Genomic DNA, 19,545 nt, shown 5'->3' with positions numbered 1-19,545 from the left:
AAGCATGTTAGCCATATATATTATGAAAAGAAGTATGCATAACATAGATATAATGCATATTGATACGATATATATATATTATACACAAATCTTTTCATAATACGTTATGTAGTGAATTTCATTCACTAATTCAAACCACATGTGTTGAGAATCCACAATATGCTACTATGCTAGATAGTGAGCTAGGTGCTAAAGCTACTTGTATGTTTTATATTTTATTCAAGTTCTCGTGACTATCTAAGCAAAGTAAATACCTAGCCTTGAGATCTTTTTTTTGTTTTTGAGATGGAGTCAAGATTCCCTTGCCCAGGTTGGAGTGTAGTGGCGCAATCTTAGCTCACTGCAACCTCTGCCTCTGGGATTCAAGTGATCCTCCCACCTCAGCCTCCCAAGTAGCTGAGACTACAAGTGTGTACCACCATGCCTGGCTAATTTTTTGTAGTTTTATTTTTATTTTTTTGAGACAGAGTTTCACTCTGTCATCCACACTGGAGTCCAATGGCATGATCTTGGCTCACTGCAACCTCTGCCTCCCAATTCAAGATCACACAATACAATGAATACGTGTATGCTGCATGTTAGTTTTTGTTTTTGTTTTCTTTTGAAACAGTCTTGCTCTGTCACCCAGGCTGGAATGCAGTGGTCTGATCTTGGCTTACTGCAGCCTCCGCCAGGAGATCCCAGGTTCAAGTGATCCTCCCACCTCAGCCCCTCTAAATAGTTGGGACTAGAGGTCTGTACCACCACACCTGGCTAATTTTTGTATTTTTTGTAGAGACAGGGTTTCATCATGTTGTCCAGGCTGGTCTTGAACTCCTGGGCTTAAGTGATTCACCTGCCTTGGCCTCCCAAAGTGCTAGGATTACAGGGGCCAGCCACTACACCCAGCCTGCATATTTGTTTTTAACAGAAAGGGTTTCTACTGTACATACCTTCAGCAACATGCTTTCTTCCTTTACATTATGGACCTTCTTCCAAACCAATACTCTAGCTCTTAACAGCTACATGACATTCCTTATAATGAAGTTACCAAACTTCATGCAATAACCCTTTTTAGATGGGATGCACATTTTGAATTTTAATAAATATGCCAGATTGCTTTCCAAAAAGGTTAGTTTGCAATCCTTACTACTAATAATAAACATTCATTTTCTTACAATCTCACTAATACCAGATGTCTTTCAAATTTTTGCCAATCTGATGTCTCCCTGACTAATGGTAGAGTTAAACATCTTTTCACAGGTTGGAGGCCATATGAAAAGAAAACACTCCACATCATCAACAATTGTTATATCATGGAGGATACAAATGGAAGAGAGGAAAGGAAACCATTTTATTTGAGATATTTCTGTATTATTTGAACTAGTGTAATAAGCAGTAAAAATGATTGAAATTTTATAACAAATTGAAAAGAATTTAGGTAATTAAAACACATAAAAGATATTAAGTAATATAATGGAAAGCAAGATGTATTTTGTAGCCGTAGCTCTAACCCTACCTACTTGTGTGACACTGAACAAATAACTTAACATTTCAGAGCCCCAACTGTATTAGATTATCTCCGGCTCTCATTTAACTCTAAAATCCATTACTGTCTATCTATTAAGCATCCAAATTATTAACATTAATGACATGCTAAGTATTGAAGATTATATTTTAAATGTATTTTATTTCAGTGAACAAAAATACCAGAAAACCCAATTTGAACATTATCATAGAAATTCACTCTAGCAAAGTAGAAGCAATCTCACTTAGGTGAATCCAATGTACTGTGTAGTACTCTGGTCACAATTTTGGAATGTTTTAGAAAAATGTATAAAGAAAACTAGAGTAAAAAACATACTAATCAAACCAGTAGCTTTCTTAAGCAATTTAACTGTTCTTTCACACTGCAAAATACTAGGTTCCCTGGTAACCCTGTATACTGTATACGATTGAGAAGCTGCTTCAGTAACACATCATCACTATGCCACAGCTTCCCTAAGTGTGAAAAAAAATTGGAATTTGTACTTAGAGTATCCCACAGTCTATATATTAAATACTTTTAGGATATTATATTATGAATATATTTCCTGTCTAACTGTTTAGAAGCATATGCCCTCCAAACTAACACTTAAGGATGAAAGGGACAAAAATGAGAACTTACTTTACCTTTAATGTCCTCTAAGACACCTTCTGGAACTGAACCTAAAAAAAATATTTCATTTAGAATTATAAAACTTTAATAATAATTAAAAACAGTCTATTAAATTGCCTTCACATTTCTATTTTTCAATTTAGAAAAAATTTAAAAAATACAACTACTATAATTTTCTCAAAAAGTCTAACAGAAAAATTTAATTTTGTTTTAGGGAAGAAATACCATCATTCAAAGCCAAGACAAACCAAGGAAATCGAAGCAAAAAATTGAAGTTTCAAGTTTATCTTTCCAGTGATAATAAATAGTTGTCAGTAATGTGCTAACGTATTTTTTAAAAGTACCACACACATGGCGGGCGCCTGTAGTCCCAGCTACTCAGGAGGCTGAGGCAGGAGAATGGCGTGAACCCAGCAGGCAGAGCTTGCAGTGAGCCGAGATCACGCCACTGCACTCCAGCCTGGGCAAAGAGCAAGACTCTTTTTTAAAAAAAAAAAGTACCACACACAGTCTTTTCATCTTTTCCTTCAAGGTAAAGGAGACATTTTAAAAATGAGTGAGAAAGTACCTATTCATTCTTTTTTGAATTAGGTTCTATATACTAAATGAAAGAGGCTCATTCAAAGTTCACCTAAGGATACCAAGTATATCTATCTTCATGCAATACAGGGAGCCTTTGGAAAGTGAATATTTGGGTATGTTACCATTGTTATAAAATTTTGTTGCCAAAAATCTGTCTCAGAAACAAAATTTTCTAACCTAAAGTCTTCGAAACTAAGAATTTTTAACCTTGGGGCCAGGCGCGGTGGCTTACACCTGTAATCCCAGCACTTTGGGAGGCCAAGGTGGGTGGATCACCTGAGGTCGGGAGTTCAAGATCAGCCTGACCAACATGCAGAAACCTCGTCTCTACAGAAAAATACAAAAAGCTGGGTGTGGTGGTGCTTGCCTGTAATCCCAGCTACTCAGGAGGATGAGGCAGGAGAACTGCTTGAACTCCGGAGGAGTGTGGGGTAAGCTGAGATCGTGCCATTGTACTCCAGCCTGGGCAAACAGAGCAAAACTTCGACTCAAAAAAAAAAAAAGAAAAAAAAAGAATTTTTAACCCATTGTAAAAAAATATGTAAAAATATTTTCATTGATTTATAAGAATAAATTATTGATAACAGAGAAGATAGACATCTACAGCTGAAAATAAATCATTATTTAATAAGCATAATTATGGCCTTCTTCCACCTGGATCTACATTTGTTGTCAGCTATAACTTTCAGTTCTGAGAGCCATTAAAATTAAGTATTAAAATCAGGTAAACTTAGAAACCACACCATTAAAATGTTAAGCCATAATTTAAAAAAAAAAAAGCACATTTAATGTTTAGTTATATGGCAAAAGATTTTTACCTTTAATAAGTATAACTTTAGAATTATTTGTTATTTTACCTTTATTATCTCATCCTTTCCAAAGGCTTACTTTTGTGTTTCATAATATAGTAACAATAGTACATACATGGTTTATAAATAAACAGACATACTCTAGATAATATGTTCAAAGTTTTATTTTACCTGTGGGGCCAGTACATGATAAAAAATTTTTGAAGATTTCCTATCTTTGAGTGTTAAAATTTATCAAGAGGATAAAGATATGCCAGAAGATTTAATCCTGGTTATAAATACATGAGAGAAATGTAACTTGACTGTAAGAACCTGCAATTTAAAAATAAGTGCTAAAACCTAGAGCATTCCACAACTTCAATGCTCTCTCTTGGAACATTTATATAAATTTTAACATGTGTCAAAGAAATCTGGTAATATGAGAAACTATTTTCTTTAGGCAAATGTAAGGCAGGCCTGGAAATAAAGAGTTTAATTTAGCTAAGAGTAGATGCTGCTTTGGTAAGGAGCTCCTTAATCATAAGGAGCAAATAATCATAAGGGGCAAATAATCATAACTATTTAAATTTTGCAAGTAAAGAATAGAAACAAGAGGCATTCCCTGGCTCTAGCTCTAAAAAATCACTTACATTTCAGTTAGGAAAATAAGAAACGTAACATGTTGGTATATAATTTAAACTGTACATTTTTCCAATCAGTGTACTTAGTTTAGCCTTTTTGAGTTACTATGATATATTCAATTTTAAACTAAGTTCTAAACAGTAAATGAAAGAGGCTCATTCAAAATTTACTTAAGGATACTCAAGCATATCTCAGACTTACATGTAATCTTTGCTAAGAACCTCGAAAAGAGACACTTTAAATTCGTTTGCATTTTCATTTTTATTTTTTTTTTTGAGATGGAGTCTCCCTCTGTCACCCAGGCTGGAGTGCAATGGCTCGATCTCGGCTCACTGCAACCTCCACCTCCCAGGTTCAAGCGATTCTCCTGCCTCAGCCTCCCGAGTAGTTGGGATTACAGGCCCGTGCCACCATGCCAATTTTTTTTTTCTTTTTTAGTGTAGAGACAGGGTTTCACCATGTTGGTCAGGCTGGTCTCGAACTCTTGACCTCAAGTGACCCACTCACCTTGGCCTCCCAAAGTGTTGGGATTACAGGCGTGAGCCATCGTCCCCAGCCGTATTTGCAGCGGGTGCTTTGGCAAATATTTACATGATTTGATTCCACAATTTTGTAGGACTGCATGGCTATCACAGACTCGGATTGTGAGGAGTATTAAAGGGAAAGGTTAGAATCAGTACAAGGTGGACTAGAAAAAGAATATCCAAGAATGTAACATTTATAATTTTATGGAAATATTACTGGGTTTAAAGACCTTTAGAAAGAACATCTTGCGATGCTATACTGAATTTATTATCTTTGAAGACCTTTTATAAATTACCTGTCACCAAAATATACTAAGACATCACAAAGTTATCTGGAATTTGAAAGCTATAATTGGATCTACAGAATGAAAAATGCTATTAACTTAACTATCAATAAGGAACAACAGGAAAACATAGGTATGCCTAAGTGTCCCAAAAATCTGGCTTTCCAATATATATTCAATGCCCCAGCACTATACTAGGTGCTACAGATTGAAAAATAAACAAGACAGGGATCCTCGAAGTCTCCTGGGGGAAACAAGCAAGTTAACAGGCAAATGAGAATGTGTCATATGTGCTATAATAAATTACTGCTGAGGGCTTAACAGAGAGGAGCAATTTATTCTGCTTAGGGAAGATGAGGAAGGTTTCACCATTAAGGTGACATTCCAGCTGAGTCATGCAGAGGGATCAAAAACCCAATTAGGCAAAGAAAAACATCCCAGGGAAAGAAAAAGAATAAATGAAAGCACAGGGTTGTGCTAGGACTCATAGTGCCTCGAAAACTGTAAGAAATTTACTGAAGATTTAATAAGGAACAAAGGATAAAGTTTAGTGATCTAAGGGTAAGAGGTAGAACAAACTCAGATTTTGAAGAAACATTTATATCCAACAGATAATTTGGATTTTAACTTGTAGGAGCTTACAAAAATTCTCAAGCAGAACAGCAATGTAGTTATATTTATTTTGTGAAAAACTGGCAGGGCATGGTGGTTCCGGCCGTAATCCTAGCATTTTGTGGGGCGGGGGCTGGTGGATTGAGCTCAGGAGTTCGAGACCAGCCTGGACGACATGGCGAAACCCCATCTCTACAAAATGTACCCCCCAAAAATTAGCTGGGAGTGGTGACTCGCGCCTGTAGTCCCAGCTACTCAGGAGGCTGAGATTGAAGAATGGCTTGAGCCCAGGAGGTGGAGACTGCAGTGAGCCAAGATCATGCCACTGCCCTCCAGTCTGGGCAACAGAGTGAGATCCTGTCTCAAAAGCATAAAAATATTTTGTGTAAAGTTATTCCTGGCAACAGTGTGAAATAGACTGAATCCATCCAGAGAGTAGGCTTCTGTAATAATCTAAGCAAGAAATGAGGGCCTAGATTAAAACAATGTCTTTGCTCTCAGGTGTTCAATGGTGTGGAAGGTCAAAAAAAAAGAAAAATGAGATCTGAGATTTCTGAAGAACTGAAAGGCTATAATAACTTAAAGTTTTGTAAAATGGGAGACAAAGAAGATATTATTATCTTTAATAATTGAAATGAATTTGAGGAAAGACATAATGTGTTCACTTTTGGAAATCTTAAGTTTGAAGTGCCTAGAGACATACATAGTCTCTAATAATCAGTTGGAAATATGAATATCAAGTTCAGAAGAAGGATCAGGCCCAGTGACACATTTGAGAATCAACAGCATGCAGATGTAGAAGTTGTGGGAGTAGGTAAGATCACATTTAAAAAGCCAGTAGAGAAAAAGAAGGAACAAACACTAGATCCCTAGTGGAATACCAGTAGAGAAAGCAAGAGCAGAGGAAGCCAGAGGAATATTTGGGGAAGTAATAGACAACTACTAAAAAAAAGAATCCTGAAAGCCAAGGATCCTGAAAGCATTCAAGAGTACATGATGATCCACAGTGTCAAAAGTTCTAGACAGGATGACTAAAATCAAACTATTGAATTTGGTGATTAAAAGTTCAATGAGCTTATAGTTGAAGCAGTGCCATCAGAGAGGCATGGGGAGAAAAGAGAATAATCATGCAATGGAGCAAAGACTAAAATATAAGTTGAAAAAATAAAAATAGCGTGTAAATCACTCCTAAACCAATTAAAATGAATTTACCCATCACTGAGGGAAGGCTCTGTTCTTTAGCAGCACTTGTGTCAACAGTACATTGTTCCAATAGTTGAGTTTCCAACTCTCTGAAATTAAAAAAAAAATGTTACTGGAATTAAAATATTGAAACTGATATCCTTTTCTTATTTCATACTTTTAACTACATAATAAATTATTATGCTTTTTTTTCTTTTTTGAGACAGAGTCTCACTGTCACCCAGGCTGGAGTTAAGTGGCGCAATCCTGGTTCACTGCAACCTCCACCTCCTGGGTTCAAGTGATTCTCCTGCCTCAGCTTCCTGAGTAGCTGGGATTACAGGTACCCGCTGCCATGCCCAGCAAATTTTTGTATTTTTAGTAGAGATAGGGTTTTGCCATGTTGGCCAGGCTGGTCTCAAACTCCTGACCTCAGGTGATCCACCTGCCTTGGCCTCCCAGAGTGCTGGGATAATACAGGCGTGAGCCACCACACCCAGCCCAATTATTATGATTTAAATAAGAATGATCTTCTTGCCAGGCACGGTGGCTCACGCCTGTAATCCCAGCACTCTGGGAGGCCGAGGCGGGTGGATCACCTGAGATCAGGAGTTTGAGAACAGCCTGGCCAACATGGTGAAACCCTCTCTCTACTAAAAATACAAAAATTAGCCAGGCGTGGTGGCGCGCGCCTGTAGTCCCAGCTACTTGGGAGGCTGAGGCAGGAGAATCGCTTGAACCCAGGCAGCAGAGGTTGCAGTGAGCTGAGATCACGCCTCTGCACTCCAGCCTGGGTGACACAGCGAGACTCCATCTCAATAATAGTAATAATAATAAAGGTCTTCCCCAAGACATAAGTTTACCTATGTAATAAACCTGCACATGTACCTCTAAACTTAATAAAAGTTAAAAAAAAATAAAAAATAAAAAAATATACACAATGGAGTGCTATTCAGCTATAAAAAGGAATGAGATCCAGTCATCTGCAACAACACTGGTGGAACTGTAGATCATTATGTTAAGTGAAATAAGCCATGCACAGAAAGACCAATATTATATGTTCTCACTTATTTGTGGGATCTAAACAGCAAAACAATGGAACTCATGGACATAGAGAGTAGAAGGATGGCTACCAGAGGCCAGGGAGGATAGTGGAGGGATAAATGGGAGGTGAGGTTAATTAATGGGTACAAAAAAATAGAAACAATAAGACCTACTATTTGATAGCACGACAAGGTGACTATAGACAATAACTTAACTGTACATTTTAAAATCATGTAAAGAATGTAATTAGATTGTAACTCAAAGGATAAATGCTTGACGGGATGGATACCCCATTCTCCATGATGTGCTTATTTCCCATTGCATGCCTATATCAAAACATCCCATGTACCTCATAAATATATACACCTACTATGTACCCACACAAATTAAAAATTTAAAAACTGGTTTATTCTTTAAAAATCAATATACTTGAAGCTAATAGAGGGTGGAATAAATAAAATTCACTGTCCATTTATCACAAGCCCTCTATTGATCACTGATCAACAAACAGATTAGCAACTGTTTTTGTGACACAGGTGAAATGAATATGTTAAATTCCAAGAAACTTACTTGTGAAGAGCTTTTCCTGCTAGGGGTAGTGCTCCCCAACAATTTAGAACTGGGATTCCTTCATATATCTATAGAGTAGTCAAGGATACTACTATTTTAGGAGATAAAATGTGGTTTCCTTGATATTTTCCTCACCTTCTGCAGTATTGTTCTAAATATGCTTTAGTGACAAATTTTTATTTCTTATTTTTAACATAGTTACGGAAAAATCACAGAGTAAGTTTTTTTTCATATTCTTCATCAAAGAAAACAGAATAAAAATACGCATATGCACATGACCACGCACAATTCATTAGCTACGGCTGGGGCATCTGATAAAAGTAGCCACTAGGCCTATGTAGCTACTTAATATGTGAAATATGGCTAGTCTGAATTGAGATGTGCTCTAAGACTAAACTACATACCAAATTTAGAAGGTTTTAATACCAAAAAACTCCACTAAAATACCTCATTATAATTTTTGTATTGATGGAATACTGGAGTATTTTGAATATATTGGGTTAAATAAAATATACTATTAATTTCATGTTTTCTTGTGCCTTTTAAAATGTGGCTCTTAGAAAATTCTATTTACTTTTTTTTGAGACAGGGTCTCGCTCTGTAGCCCAGGCTGGAGTACAGTGGTGTGATCTCAGCTCAGTACAACCTCCACCTCCCAGGTTCAAGTGATTCTTGTGCCTCAGTCTCCCGAGTAGTTGGGATTACAGGCATGTGCCACCACAGCCGGCTAATTTTTGTATTTTTCATAGAGATGGGGTTTTGACCAGTTGGCCAGGCTGGTCTCAAACTCTTGGCCTCAGGTGATCTGCCCACTTCAGCCTCCCAAGGTGCTAGTATTACATGTGTGAGCCATGGCACCCAGCCTAGAACACTCTAAATTACATACATGGCTCACATTATATTTCTACAGGACAGAGCCGAGGGAAGTAAACAATATTTACTGTGTGTTTCCTAAGTATATTGGTAAGAGCATCAGCTTTGGAAACAGACATGGGTTTATATCCTGGCTACATGTTCATAAAAAGAGGAGTCAACTAACCATCCCAACTCTCAATATTATCATTTATATAATGAGAATACTACTACTCATGTTGCACGGTTAAGAATTAAACACAAAATACTTTATACTAAAAAACACTACTGCTTGATTAAATTCCTTAGAAGTTAATGATTCTTAATTTCCTTCCATGAATATTTTTTCTAATAAATATACATGTAGATCTCAAAATTGCAAGAGTCTTACATTCATGCACATCAACATCCTTTACAATAAAGCAATGTCCACTAGGACAATTCTAAGAGATGCTTATCTATACTCCGCTTAAATATTTATAATGGAAAGAAATGTACTAGTTTATACGGTCAGTAATTCCATTCTGGGATAGCCTGAATTATTAGTAAGTTCCGACCCATGGTCAATGACATAAAAACCACAGCACGTACTAAGAAAATTACTTGTGCCAAAACCTATGTATGCTAAACACTTTATATCTATTACGTCACTCAACTAACACAACTCTTCTATGAGATGGAAATATTATAATCCCCAATTTATGGATAAAGAAACTGAGGACCAAAGAGATTAAGCTACCTGACCAAGTAGTAAGAGCATAACTTGAGATTTGCACTTACTGTGTATTTGATTCTAAAACCCAAGCTTGTAAACACTAAGGCACACTGCCTTCATGATAGTCAATGGAGATTTCAAAAAAAAAAAAAAAAGAAAAGAAAAGAAAAATACATTTTTCTTTTCTTTTTTTTTTTTTTTGAGGAAGAGTATCGCTCTGTCGCCCAGGATGGAGTGCAGTAGCGATCTCGGCTCACTGCAAGCTCCACCTCCCAGGTTCATGTCATTCTCCTGCCTCAGCCTCCGGAGTAGCTGGGACTACAGGCGCCAGTGAGCTCTTCAGCTACTGAAATCTTTCTGGATTGAATGTTCTCACTTCAGTTTCTCGAATTACCCTTTGTATGATTTTTTTCTTAAAACTTGACTATCCTAGTCACCTTGACACATCCTGATTTTTCTTTTAAAAACTGAACGTAATATTCATGAGGTATACTCCTGCAGTATATCCTGGGACCAAATGATAGTAACTTCTACAAAAAGTAAACTTAAGTCTTACAATCCTGTGAACTTTTTCCACATTGAAATTCATATTTGTACATAGTAACCCAAAATAGTTCAGTACAATACAAATCATTTGTAATTAGCCTAATTATTTTAGTTAAAGTAGAGTAAAAACTCCAAAGTTGGCTGGATGACAAAAAAGATATGGGTAACACCAGGCTTTCCCTATATCCACAATCTAGGACCATGGCAGAATTAATCCCAAGCGTCAGAAGAGCCATCAGATGACTTGGAGCAAGCAAGACAGATGGAACCTAGAAAATAATGAAATCAAAACAACAAAATCAGAATGACTGTCATTATTTGAAGGTATTTGCCTTATATTCAAATATATTTGAAAAAATTCACAGAACATTATATTAACTTATATGGTGATACCTACTCCACCATCTTATGAGAGTAATTAAGAACTGGTTTGTTGATTTATATAAATTCACTCAATAACCAAAATACACTGTAATAAAAACAGCTCAACTGTTTCATTCCAAAATGACAATTAAGAGGCATTTTTCTTTATTCTTGTCCTCTTTTGGAAGGGAAAATTGAAAGGGATAAAAGAAGAGGTCTAGAGGTCGGGCGCAGAGGCTCATGCCTGTAATTTCAGCACTTTGGGAAGCTGAGGCGGGTGGATCACCTGAGGTCAGGAGTTCGAAACCAGCCTGACCAATATGGTGAAATCTCGTCTCTACTAAAAATACAAAAATGAGCTGGGTGTCATGGCATCTGCCTGTAATCTCAGCTACTAGGGAGACTGAGGCAGGAGAATTGCTTGAACCCAGGAGGTGGAGGTTGCAGTGAGCTGAGATCACACCATTGCACTTCAGCCTGGGCAATAAAGCAAGACTCTGGCTCAAAAAAAAAAAAAAAAAGAGAGAGAGAGAAAGAAGAGTTCTAGAAACATAAATTTAGAGGAAGATGCTAAATTAAAAAAATAGAGAGATGCCCTTACCATTAAGATGAAAATAGAGAAAAAAATTCTTTATTGTCTTTATTTGCAAAGTTTGTAACATAAACTACATATTTTTACTTTTTCTTTTTTATTTAAATTTTTATTTTTTTCTTAGAGACAAAGTCTTGCTCCATTGCCCAGGCTGAGTGCAGTGGTGCAATCACAGCTCACTGCAGCCTCGAACTCCTGGGCTCAAGCAATCCTCCCACCTTAGTCTCCTGAGTAGCTGGGACTATAGATGCATGCCACCACATGTGGCTAATTGAACTATAATTGGCAGTTAAACCAAAGAACAAAATATACAAATAGTTGGCTCTGTGCGACATTTTTTTCGGTAAGAATTTGCCAGATCTGGTCGCATCCCAAATACTAGATAGTCAATCAAAATATAAGAGTCCATCATAATTGAATGGCAGACAAAATAATGGCTATATTTCCCTTATCTAAATAGATAAAGCAGGTATTCCAGTCATATAGAAGATAAGGATATTAACACAAACTCTAATTATAAATACAGAGAATATTCCACTTTATTCAGATAACAGCTGACACAACTTCTTGTTTTGCTTTATGTTCTCCCTACTGCAAATGAAATTCCTGGACTCATGACATCGGTAAGTACTGGAGGCTATGCAACCTGATTCCCTGTACCTGCTTTACAAAAATACAACTTAAAAATATTAAGTGCCTTTACCTCATAAAGACATTGTGATTTTTGGTATTAGGTATGTTTTGAATTCAGTAGAATGTATGAAAATACATTTATATGTGCTTAATTTCTTATATACTTAACACATATAATCTTTCATTTTCCCTTGCTGATAAAACCTAAATTTCAAGGCAGACATTAAAAAAAAAATGAATAATTAAGATTCTGGTCTATGAAATATACTAATCTTAAAACATATTCTTGGTCATAAAATAATCCCGACTCCTATAAAATCAAAGCTACAGGTAATACTACTTATATCATGAGGTAAGTCTCATCCCTGGCATTACCGACTTACTCAAAAGGAGACACTGAATATTCCATTTCAAAGGAATTTGAAGCCTAAAATGACAAAATTCAGAACAGTATAACTAAACAATGGAAGCTAGAAAGATCTGGAAGAAACACATCACAAAGTCCACAGCACAGAATATACCTTTTAATTCTGAAAAAAGGTCCCCAAATAGAAAAACCTATATTAAAATAAATAACAAACAGTAATAAAAAGAAATCTCCAATTATGTAAGTGTTGGATGAAATGCTAAAGCATGAGATAACCACACAAAGGAAGTAAATAAATGGCCAATTTGAAGAATCTTCTGTCATCTGGTTCCCCAACTACACTGTGTGCCATATAAAATAAAAGAGACATAATATGAGGGCTTTTATTAAAGTTTTGAGTACCTACCAACAAAAAAAAAGGGAAGAAAGATTCCCTAAAAACTAGTAAGACTTTTACTGCTTCTCTTTTTATTTCAAAAGCAATTTACTTATTTGATATAAAGACAGGTACCTCAAAATATTTGAAAAGAACACGAGTGAGTGTCTCTCTGAAGTGAGAAGGACATAATACCGACTCGATAATCACAACTCGGCGGTCTCTGGGATTCACCAACAGATGCCTGAAAAGTGACAGTTTTGGCTTTAAAAATAAGTAAAAGTTTTTATTCATTTTGGTAAGTCATACAATTTGTTAAGAATAGTGAAACTGTACTACCTTAGCTTAAGATACTTTATCACAAAAAGACATCTTCATTTTATTACCCCAGAAAGATAACATTTCTGACCTCTTACTACATACCGTGCAATGTACTAGGAACTTCATTAACTTATTTATCTCAGAAACCTAAAATTATAGCCTACTATGATTACCAACTTGAGCCATTACATTTTTTTTTTTTTTTTTTTCGAGACAGGATCTGGCTCTGTTGCCCAAGTTGGAGTGAAGAGGTGCAATGTCACCTCACTGCAACCTCGGCCTCCTGGGTTCAAGCCATCCCCCGATCTCAGTCTCCCAAGTAGCTGGTACTATAGATGTGAGCCACAGCACCTGGTGATATTTTCTTTATTTTAGGTTACAGTAGTATATGCTCACAAAGCTCCAAATATTATGACATGTGAAACCTGCATAATACAAGAACCTTATATTCCTACTACCCAGAACTACCACTGATAGACGTTTATATATTTTTTTCATTCTTATGAATGTATGGGGGTATGTTTTAACAGAAATATTCATTCTATAGATGTGGTTCTTTAACTTGCTTATTTCACTTATCAATATATCCCACACACCACACACAGGAAGTAGTACCTTCCTGTTCTACTACATACAGATGCAGAACTCTTTTTTAATAGCTGCATGGTATTTCACTGTATGAATGTAGAATAATTTAATTATCAGTTCACTTCATTAATGAACATTTCATTTTTAATATTTCCTTAAGTCTGCCAGTTTTCTAGTCTTCAAATATATTTTTGAAAAGTTTGAAAATAAGCATGTAAAAATGGCAATAGAAGTCAATTTTTTTTGGGGGGGTGCCTCAGATGTAATACAACCAATTATCACTATGGCATTAGGAAAATCTATGTAATCATAAAAGTTAGAAAACAAAATGTCTCTTACCTGAAATATAGTATGTGGATGAATTCCTTTAGGTAGGAATATAATTCTTCTGTATTGATATTATACTGAACAACTCTGACAGGCTGTAAAAAATTAAAATGATTTATTAATTTATATTAATAAAATAATCTCAAATTAAGATTAAAATGTAATTATTTACTAATGAGTTTTCTGGGAATAAATTAAAAGCAATTTGTATTGAGATTACAAAAATTAAATACGCAATAATCTCTTAAACTAGGAATCCTTAAGAACTGGAATGTCTAAGATGGCAGAATGTTTTAGTCTGTGGTAATGGAAGTGTGTGTTCATAGGAAGTAAAGAGCTTTGCTCACATGCTATCACTCAGATAACATCTGAGTTATCATTTTGGCTTGACTGATAAAAATCAGCATTGAGGCCAGGTGTGGTAGCTCATGCCTGTAATCCCAGCACTTCGAGGGGCTGAGGTGGGTGAATCACTTGAGGTCAGGAGTTCGAGACCAAGTTGGCCAACATGGTGAAAAACTGTCTCTACTTAAAATAAAAAAATTAGCCAGGCATGGTAGCGCATGCCTATAGTCCCAGCTACTCCGGAGACTGAGGCAGGAGAATCACTTAAAAACCCTGGAGGAGGCTGCCGTGAGCTGAGATGGCTCCACTGCACTCCAGCCTGGGCAACAGAACCAGATTCCGTCTCAAAAAACAAACAAACAAACAAAATTCCCAGCACTTTGGAAGGCCGAGGCGGGTGGATCACCTGAAGCTAGGAGTTCAAGACCAGCCTGGCCAACATGGTGAAACCCTGTCTCTACTAAAAATACAAAAATTAGCCAGGCATGGTGGCATGCGCCTGTAGTCCCAGCTACTCCAGAGGCTGACATGGGAGAATTGCTTGAACCCAGGAGGTGGAGGTTGCAGGGACGCAGAGGTTGCAGTGAGCCAAGATCGTGCCACTGCACTCAAGCCTGGGTGACAGAGTGAGACCCTGTCTAAAAAAGAAAAAAAAAAAAAAAATCAGCATCGCCACACTTAATTACTTGTAAAATGTCCCCCTTTCTGCTAGACTATAAGCTCCATGCACAAGAACTATTTCTGGCTTGCTTACAGCTCCACTCCAGGTACATAGTAGGTTGTTCATAAATACGTGTGATAAAAATGACAACAAACACCATTAACACAAAAGCAGCCTACACACGTATTACCAAGTCATGAGTGCTAAGTCAATGCTAATATATAACAATGACTTCACTTATTATGATCCTCAGAAAGCTCTAAGTACTCTGATGCATCATTGGCAGACCTCTCTTCATTTACTCTTTCAAAAGAAGGACCATCAGCCTAACTTCTTGATTTTATGTGGCTTAAAGATTCCAAACCATATACAGTCAAATATAAATAATTTTTTATGTATCTGTCTTTTTAAATGAAGATAAAAGCTTGGCCAGGCGTGGTAGCTCACGCTTGTAATCCCAGCATTTTGGGAGGTCAAGGCGGGAGGATCACCTGAGGTCAGGAGATCGAGACCAGGCTGGCCAACATGACGAAACCCCGTCTCCACTAATAATACAAAAAAAAAATTAGCTGGGCATGGTGGCACATGCCTGTAATCCCAGCTACTTGGGAGGCTGAGACAGGAGAATTGCTTGAACCCAGGAGGAGGTGGTTGCAGTGAACACAGATCACGACACTGCACTCCGGCCTGGGTGATGGAGCGAGACTCCATCTCAAATAAAAAAAATATATATATATGTGTGTGTGTGTGTGTGTATATATATACATATATGTGTGTATATATACATATATATGAGTATATATACATATATGTATATATACACATATATATGTATATACATAAAAGCTCAAAGCACTAAGAAAAGTGGCAACAAGAATGTACAAGGTCTAATCCAGTCAGAAATCTATCTGGTAACACAGTAATGCCAATTGTGCAGTGCAGCGGTGTGATCTCAGCTCACTGCAACCTCCACCTCCTAGGTTCAAGTGATTCTCCTGCCTCAGTCTCCCAAGTAGCTGGGATTCCAGGTGCCTGCCACTACACCTGGCTAATTTTTGTATTTTTAGTAGAGATGGGGTTTCACCATGTTAGCCAGGCTAGGCTCAAACTCCTGGCCTCAAGTGATCTGGCTACCTCTACCTCCCAAAGTGCTGGGATTACAGGCGTGAGCCACCATACACGGCTTCCAACACATTTTCGAACATCAAACTGCCAATATCTACCATATTTCTGGCTCGTCCAAGGATTTGCAGAAAATTTTTAAATCGATGAAATGATTCCTTAATCAAGTATAATTAAAAAGATTTCTGGGCCAAGTGCGGTGGCTCACACCTGTAATCCCAGCACTTTGGGAGGCTGAGGCGGGCGGATCACGAAGTCGGGATATTGAGACCATCCTGGCTAACACGCTGAAACCCCATCTCTACTAAAAAATACAAAACTTTAGCCGGGCGTGGCGGCGGGAGACTGTAGTCCCAGCTACTCAGGAGGCTGAGGCAGGAGAATGGCATGAACCCGGGAGGCAGAGCTTGCAGTGAACCGAGATTGCACTACTGCACTCCAGCCTGGGCAAAGAGCGAGACTCCGTCTCAAAAAAAAAAAAAAAATTTCTGATGTATGTCAATGCCAAATATAAACTGCTGATATAAACTGCTGGTCTTGTCTATTCTGCTGTAACTTGTGTTTTTTTGTTTGTTTGTTTTTTTGTTTTTGAGACAGAGTTTTGCTCTTGTTGCCCAGGCTGGAGTGCAATGGCCGATCTCGGTTCACCGCAACCTCCACCTCCCAGGTTCAAGCGATTCTCCTGCCTCAGCCTCCCGAGTAGTTGGGATTACAGGCATGTGCCACCACACCCGGCTAATTTTGTATTTTTAGCAGAGACAGGGTTTCTCCATGTTGGTCAGGCTGGTCTTGAACTCCCGACCTCAGGTGATCCACCCGCCTTGGCCTCCCAAAGTGCTGGGATTACAGGCATGAGCCACTGCATCCGGTCAACATGTGTTTTTATAAAACCAAATATGCTTATATGTGATTGCTAAAAAACGAAATAATGTCAGAATAATGTTATAGTTGTATTAGTTAATATTAGACAAGCTAAAATTATAATAGAATTATAACCTTCATCAAGAAAAAGAAAGTCATCAACTCAGTTATCACATAGGTAGAAAATGCTTCCAGATCTATTCATAAAAGAAGTTTAAATAACTCCCTACACCAGCAATTCTTGCCTCAAAGTGGATCCATGACTCTATTGGGTTGCATTTTCTCCTAGTCGCTACTTAATAACAGTCCCACTGGCTCAGAGCTTGCTATCATCTGCACTGAATCAGAACCCACTGGCTAACATTTTCAATCCATGACTTCATTTTATTTTCATTTGTTTATTTTTGAGACAGGGTCTCACTCTGTCGCCCATGGTGGAGTGCGGTGGTGCAATCTTGACTCATTACAGCCTCAACCTCCTGGGCTCAAGTGATCCTCCCACCTCAGCCTCCTGAGTAGCTGGGGACTACAGGTGCACACCACCTCCAAAATTATTTTATTTTATTTTATTTTATTTATTTTATTTTATTTTATTTTATTTTATTTTATTTTATTTTTTTATTTTTTTGAGATGGAGTCTTACTCTGTCACCCAGGCTGGAGTGCAGTGGCACAATCTCGGCTCACTGCAAGCTCTGCCTCCCAGGTTCACGCCATTCTCCTGCCTCAGCCTCCTGAGTAGCTGGGATTACAGGCACCTGCCACCACGCCTGGCTAAATTTTTGGGTTTTTTTTTTTTTTTTTTTTAGTAGAGATGGGGTTTCACCGTGTTAGCCCTGATGGTCTCCATCTCCTGACCTCGTGATTGCCCACCTCGGCCTCCCAAAGTGCTGGGATTACAGGCGTGAGCCACCATGCCTGGCCCATGATTTTATTTTTAATATTCCCTAAGATAGCCTCCAGCCATACTCACCTGCCTGCCAATCCTATTCAGATTTTGTGGAGGCATCAATTATTGTTTTTGCTAGTACTCTGATTACAAAGTTACACAGGTTTTGTATGGTCTACCTCAATCTTATTTTTCCCATAAGCCTGTTTTGTTTTGCTTTTTAAAAATGTACCATTTTGCAGAACAAAGGTATTTTCTGGAATGCATATATAATGTTACTATGGTAACAGCTACATCTCATTTTTTAACAAGTGAATTTTATAGCATGCAAAATCATTTCTTCTACTGGTTGTAATTTCTAATCTGCCATGAGATTAAATCTGTACTTAAATCTGTAATTTCTAGCTGTGGCAAGAAACTTTTTAAAAGTCTATTTTCAAAATTCTTTGGGTTTTGAAACTATAAATAAGGGAATACATATCTGATATGTTATAAATAAGAATAAAATAATTCAGTGGTTATAAGACTTATAAAAGTATTTTACTGAGGTTAAAATTTTTCTCTTGATATATGATTCCATTTACATAAAATGTACACAAAACACAAATCTATAGAAACAGAAGGTACACCCTAATGGGCTGAGGACAGCAATGAGGATTTAATTGTAAATGGATATTAGGGATTTTACTGGGGTGATGAAAATATTCTAAAAGTGGACTGTGGTGGTAGTTGTACAACATGATATACTTATGGTGTGCAAAATTAGACCTTGATAAAGTTGATTTAAAAAGAAAACTTTTCCTTAGAAATATAGCCATAAAGTATATATTTAGTACTGTTTTTGTTCGTTTGTTTGAGACGGAATTTCACTCTTGTCCCCCAGGCTGGAGGAGTGCGATGGTGCGATCTCGGCTCACTGCAACTTCCACCTCCTGGGTTCAAGCGATTCTCCTGCCTCAGCCTCCCGAGTAGCTGGGATTACAGGCATGTGCCACCACGCCCGGCTAATTCTGTATTTTTAGTTGAGACAGGGTTTCACCATCTTGGCCAGGCTGGTCTCAAACTCCTGACCTCAGGTGATCCACCTGCTTCGGCCTCCCAAAATGCTGGGATTACAGGTATGAGCCACTACGCCCGGCCTTTGGTACTGTTTTAATCAATCTTACTTGAAGTCATATTTTAAAATATTTTATAGTACCGTGTTTATTTTGCTAATTTGTTTTTTTTTTTAAATACCTTAGGCATCCCAGCTCTTTTTATCACACTAGGAATTATACATCTTGGACCAGTTTCTCCAGCAAATCCACACCTGCAAATAAATGGAAAATTGAAACAACTTATAGTATTCTTTTAAATATTTGTCACAGAAACCAATTTTCCCTGTATTCATTTCAAAACAATGGCCACAATAGCATTTGAAAATACCTCTGATGTATTTAAAGGGATTAAAAAAAATCACTCCACAAAATTAATAAGTTAATACTATTTATTAATGCTTGTGTATTAACAGAAAAAAATTCTATCAAATTAGTGATACTTAAAAAAACCAATGTAATATTTTAGGGCAGCATTTACTCTTTTTTTTTTTTGAGATGGAGTCTGGCTCTGTCACACAGGCTGGAG

The 19,545-nt window shown here is 37.3% G+C and overlaps 1 protein-coding gene across 2 annotated transcripts in view; it reads right to left on the bottom strand.

Moving 5' to 3' along the window:
* Positions 1-19,545, bottom strand: part of ACTR10 (actin related protein 10) — a 34,304-nt gene that overhangs the window by 12,138 nt on the left and 2,621 nt on the right. The window contains exons 2-8 of one of the 2 annotated variants that reach the window (XM_007986814.3): positions 19,159-19,231; positions 14,058-14,140; positions 12,945-13,053; positions 10,640-10,747; positions 8,366-8,433; positions 6,782-6,861; positions 2,152-2,187 (exon numbers count right to left, since the gene is read on the bottom strand). In XM_007986814.3, the coding sequence (XP_007985005.3) occupies positions 2,152-2,187; positions 6,782-6,861; positions 8,366-8,433; positions 10,640-10,747; positions 12,945-13,053; positions 14,058-14,140; positions 19,159-19,231 (557 nt within the window). The remainder of the gene's footprint in view (positions 1-2,151; positions 2,188-6,781; positions 6,862-8,365; positions 8,434-10,639; positions 10,748-12,944; positions 13,054-14,057; positions 14,141-19,158; positions 19,232-19,545) is intronic. The other variant, XM_037984045.2, reaches the window with a different exon arrangement.

This window comes from Chlorocebus sabaeus, chromosome 24 (assembly GCF_047675955.1).
Source record: "Chlorocebus sabaeus isolate Y175 chromosome 24, mChlSab1.0.hap1, whole genome shotgun sequence".
Taxonomy (NCBI): domain Eukaryota; kingdom Metazoa; phylum Chordata; class Mammalia; order Primates; family Cercopithecidae; genus Chlorocebus; species Chlorocebus sabaeus.
This window is presented reverse-complemented; position numbering and strand designations above follow the sequence as displayed.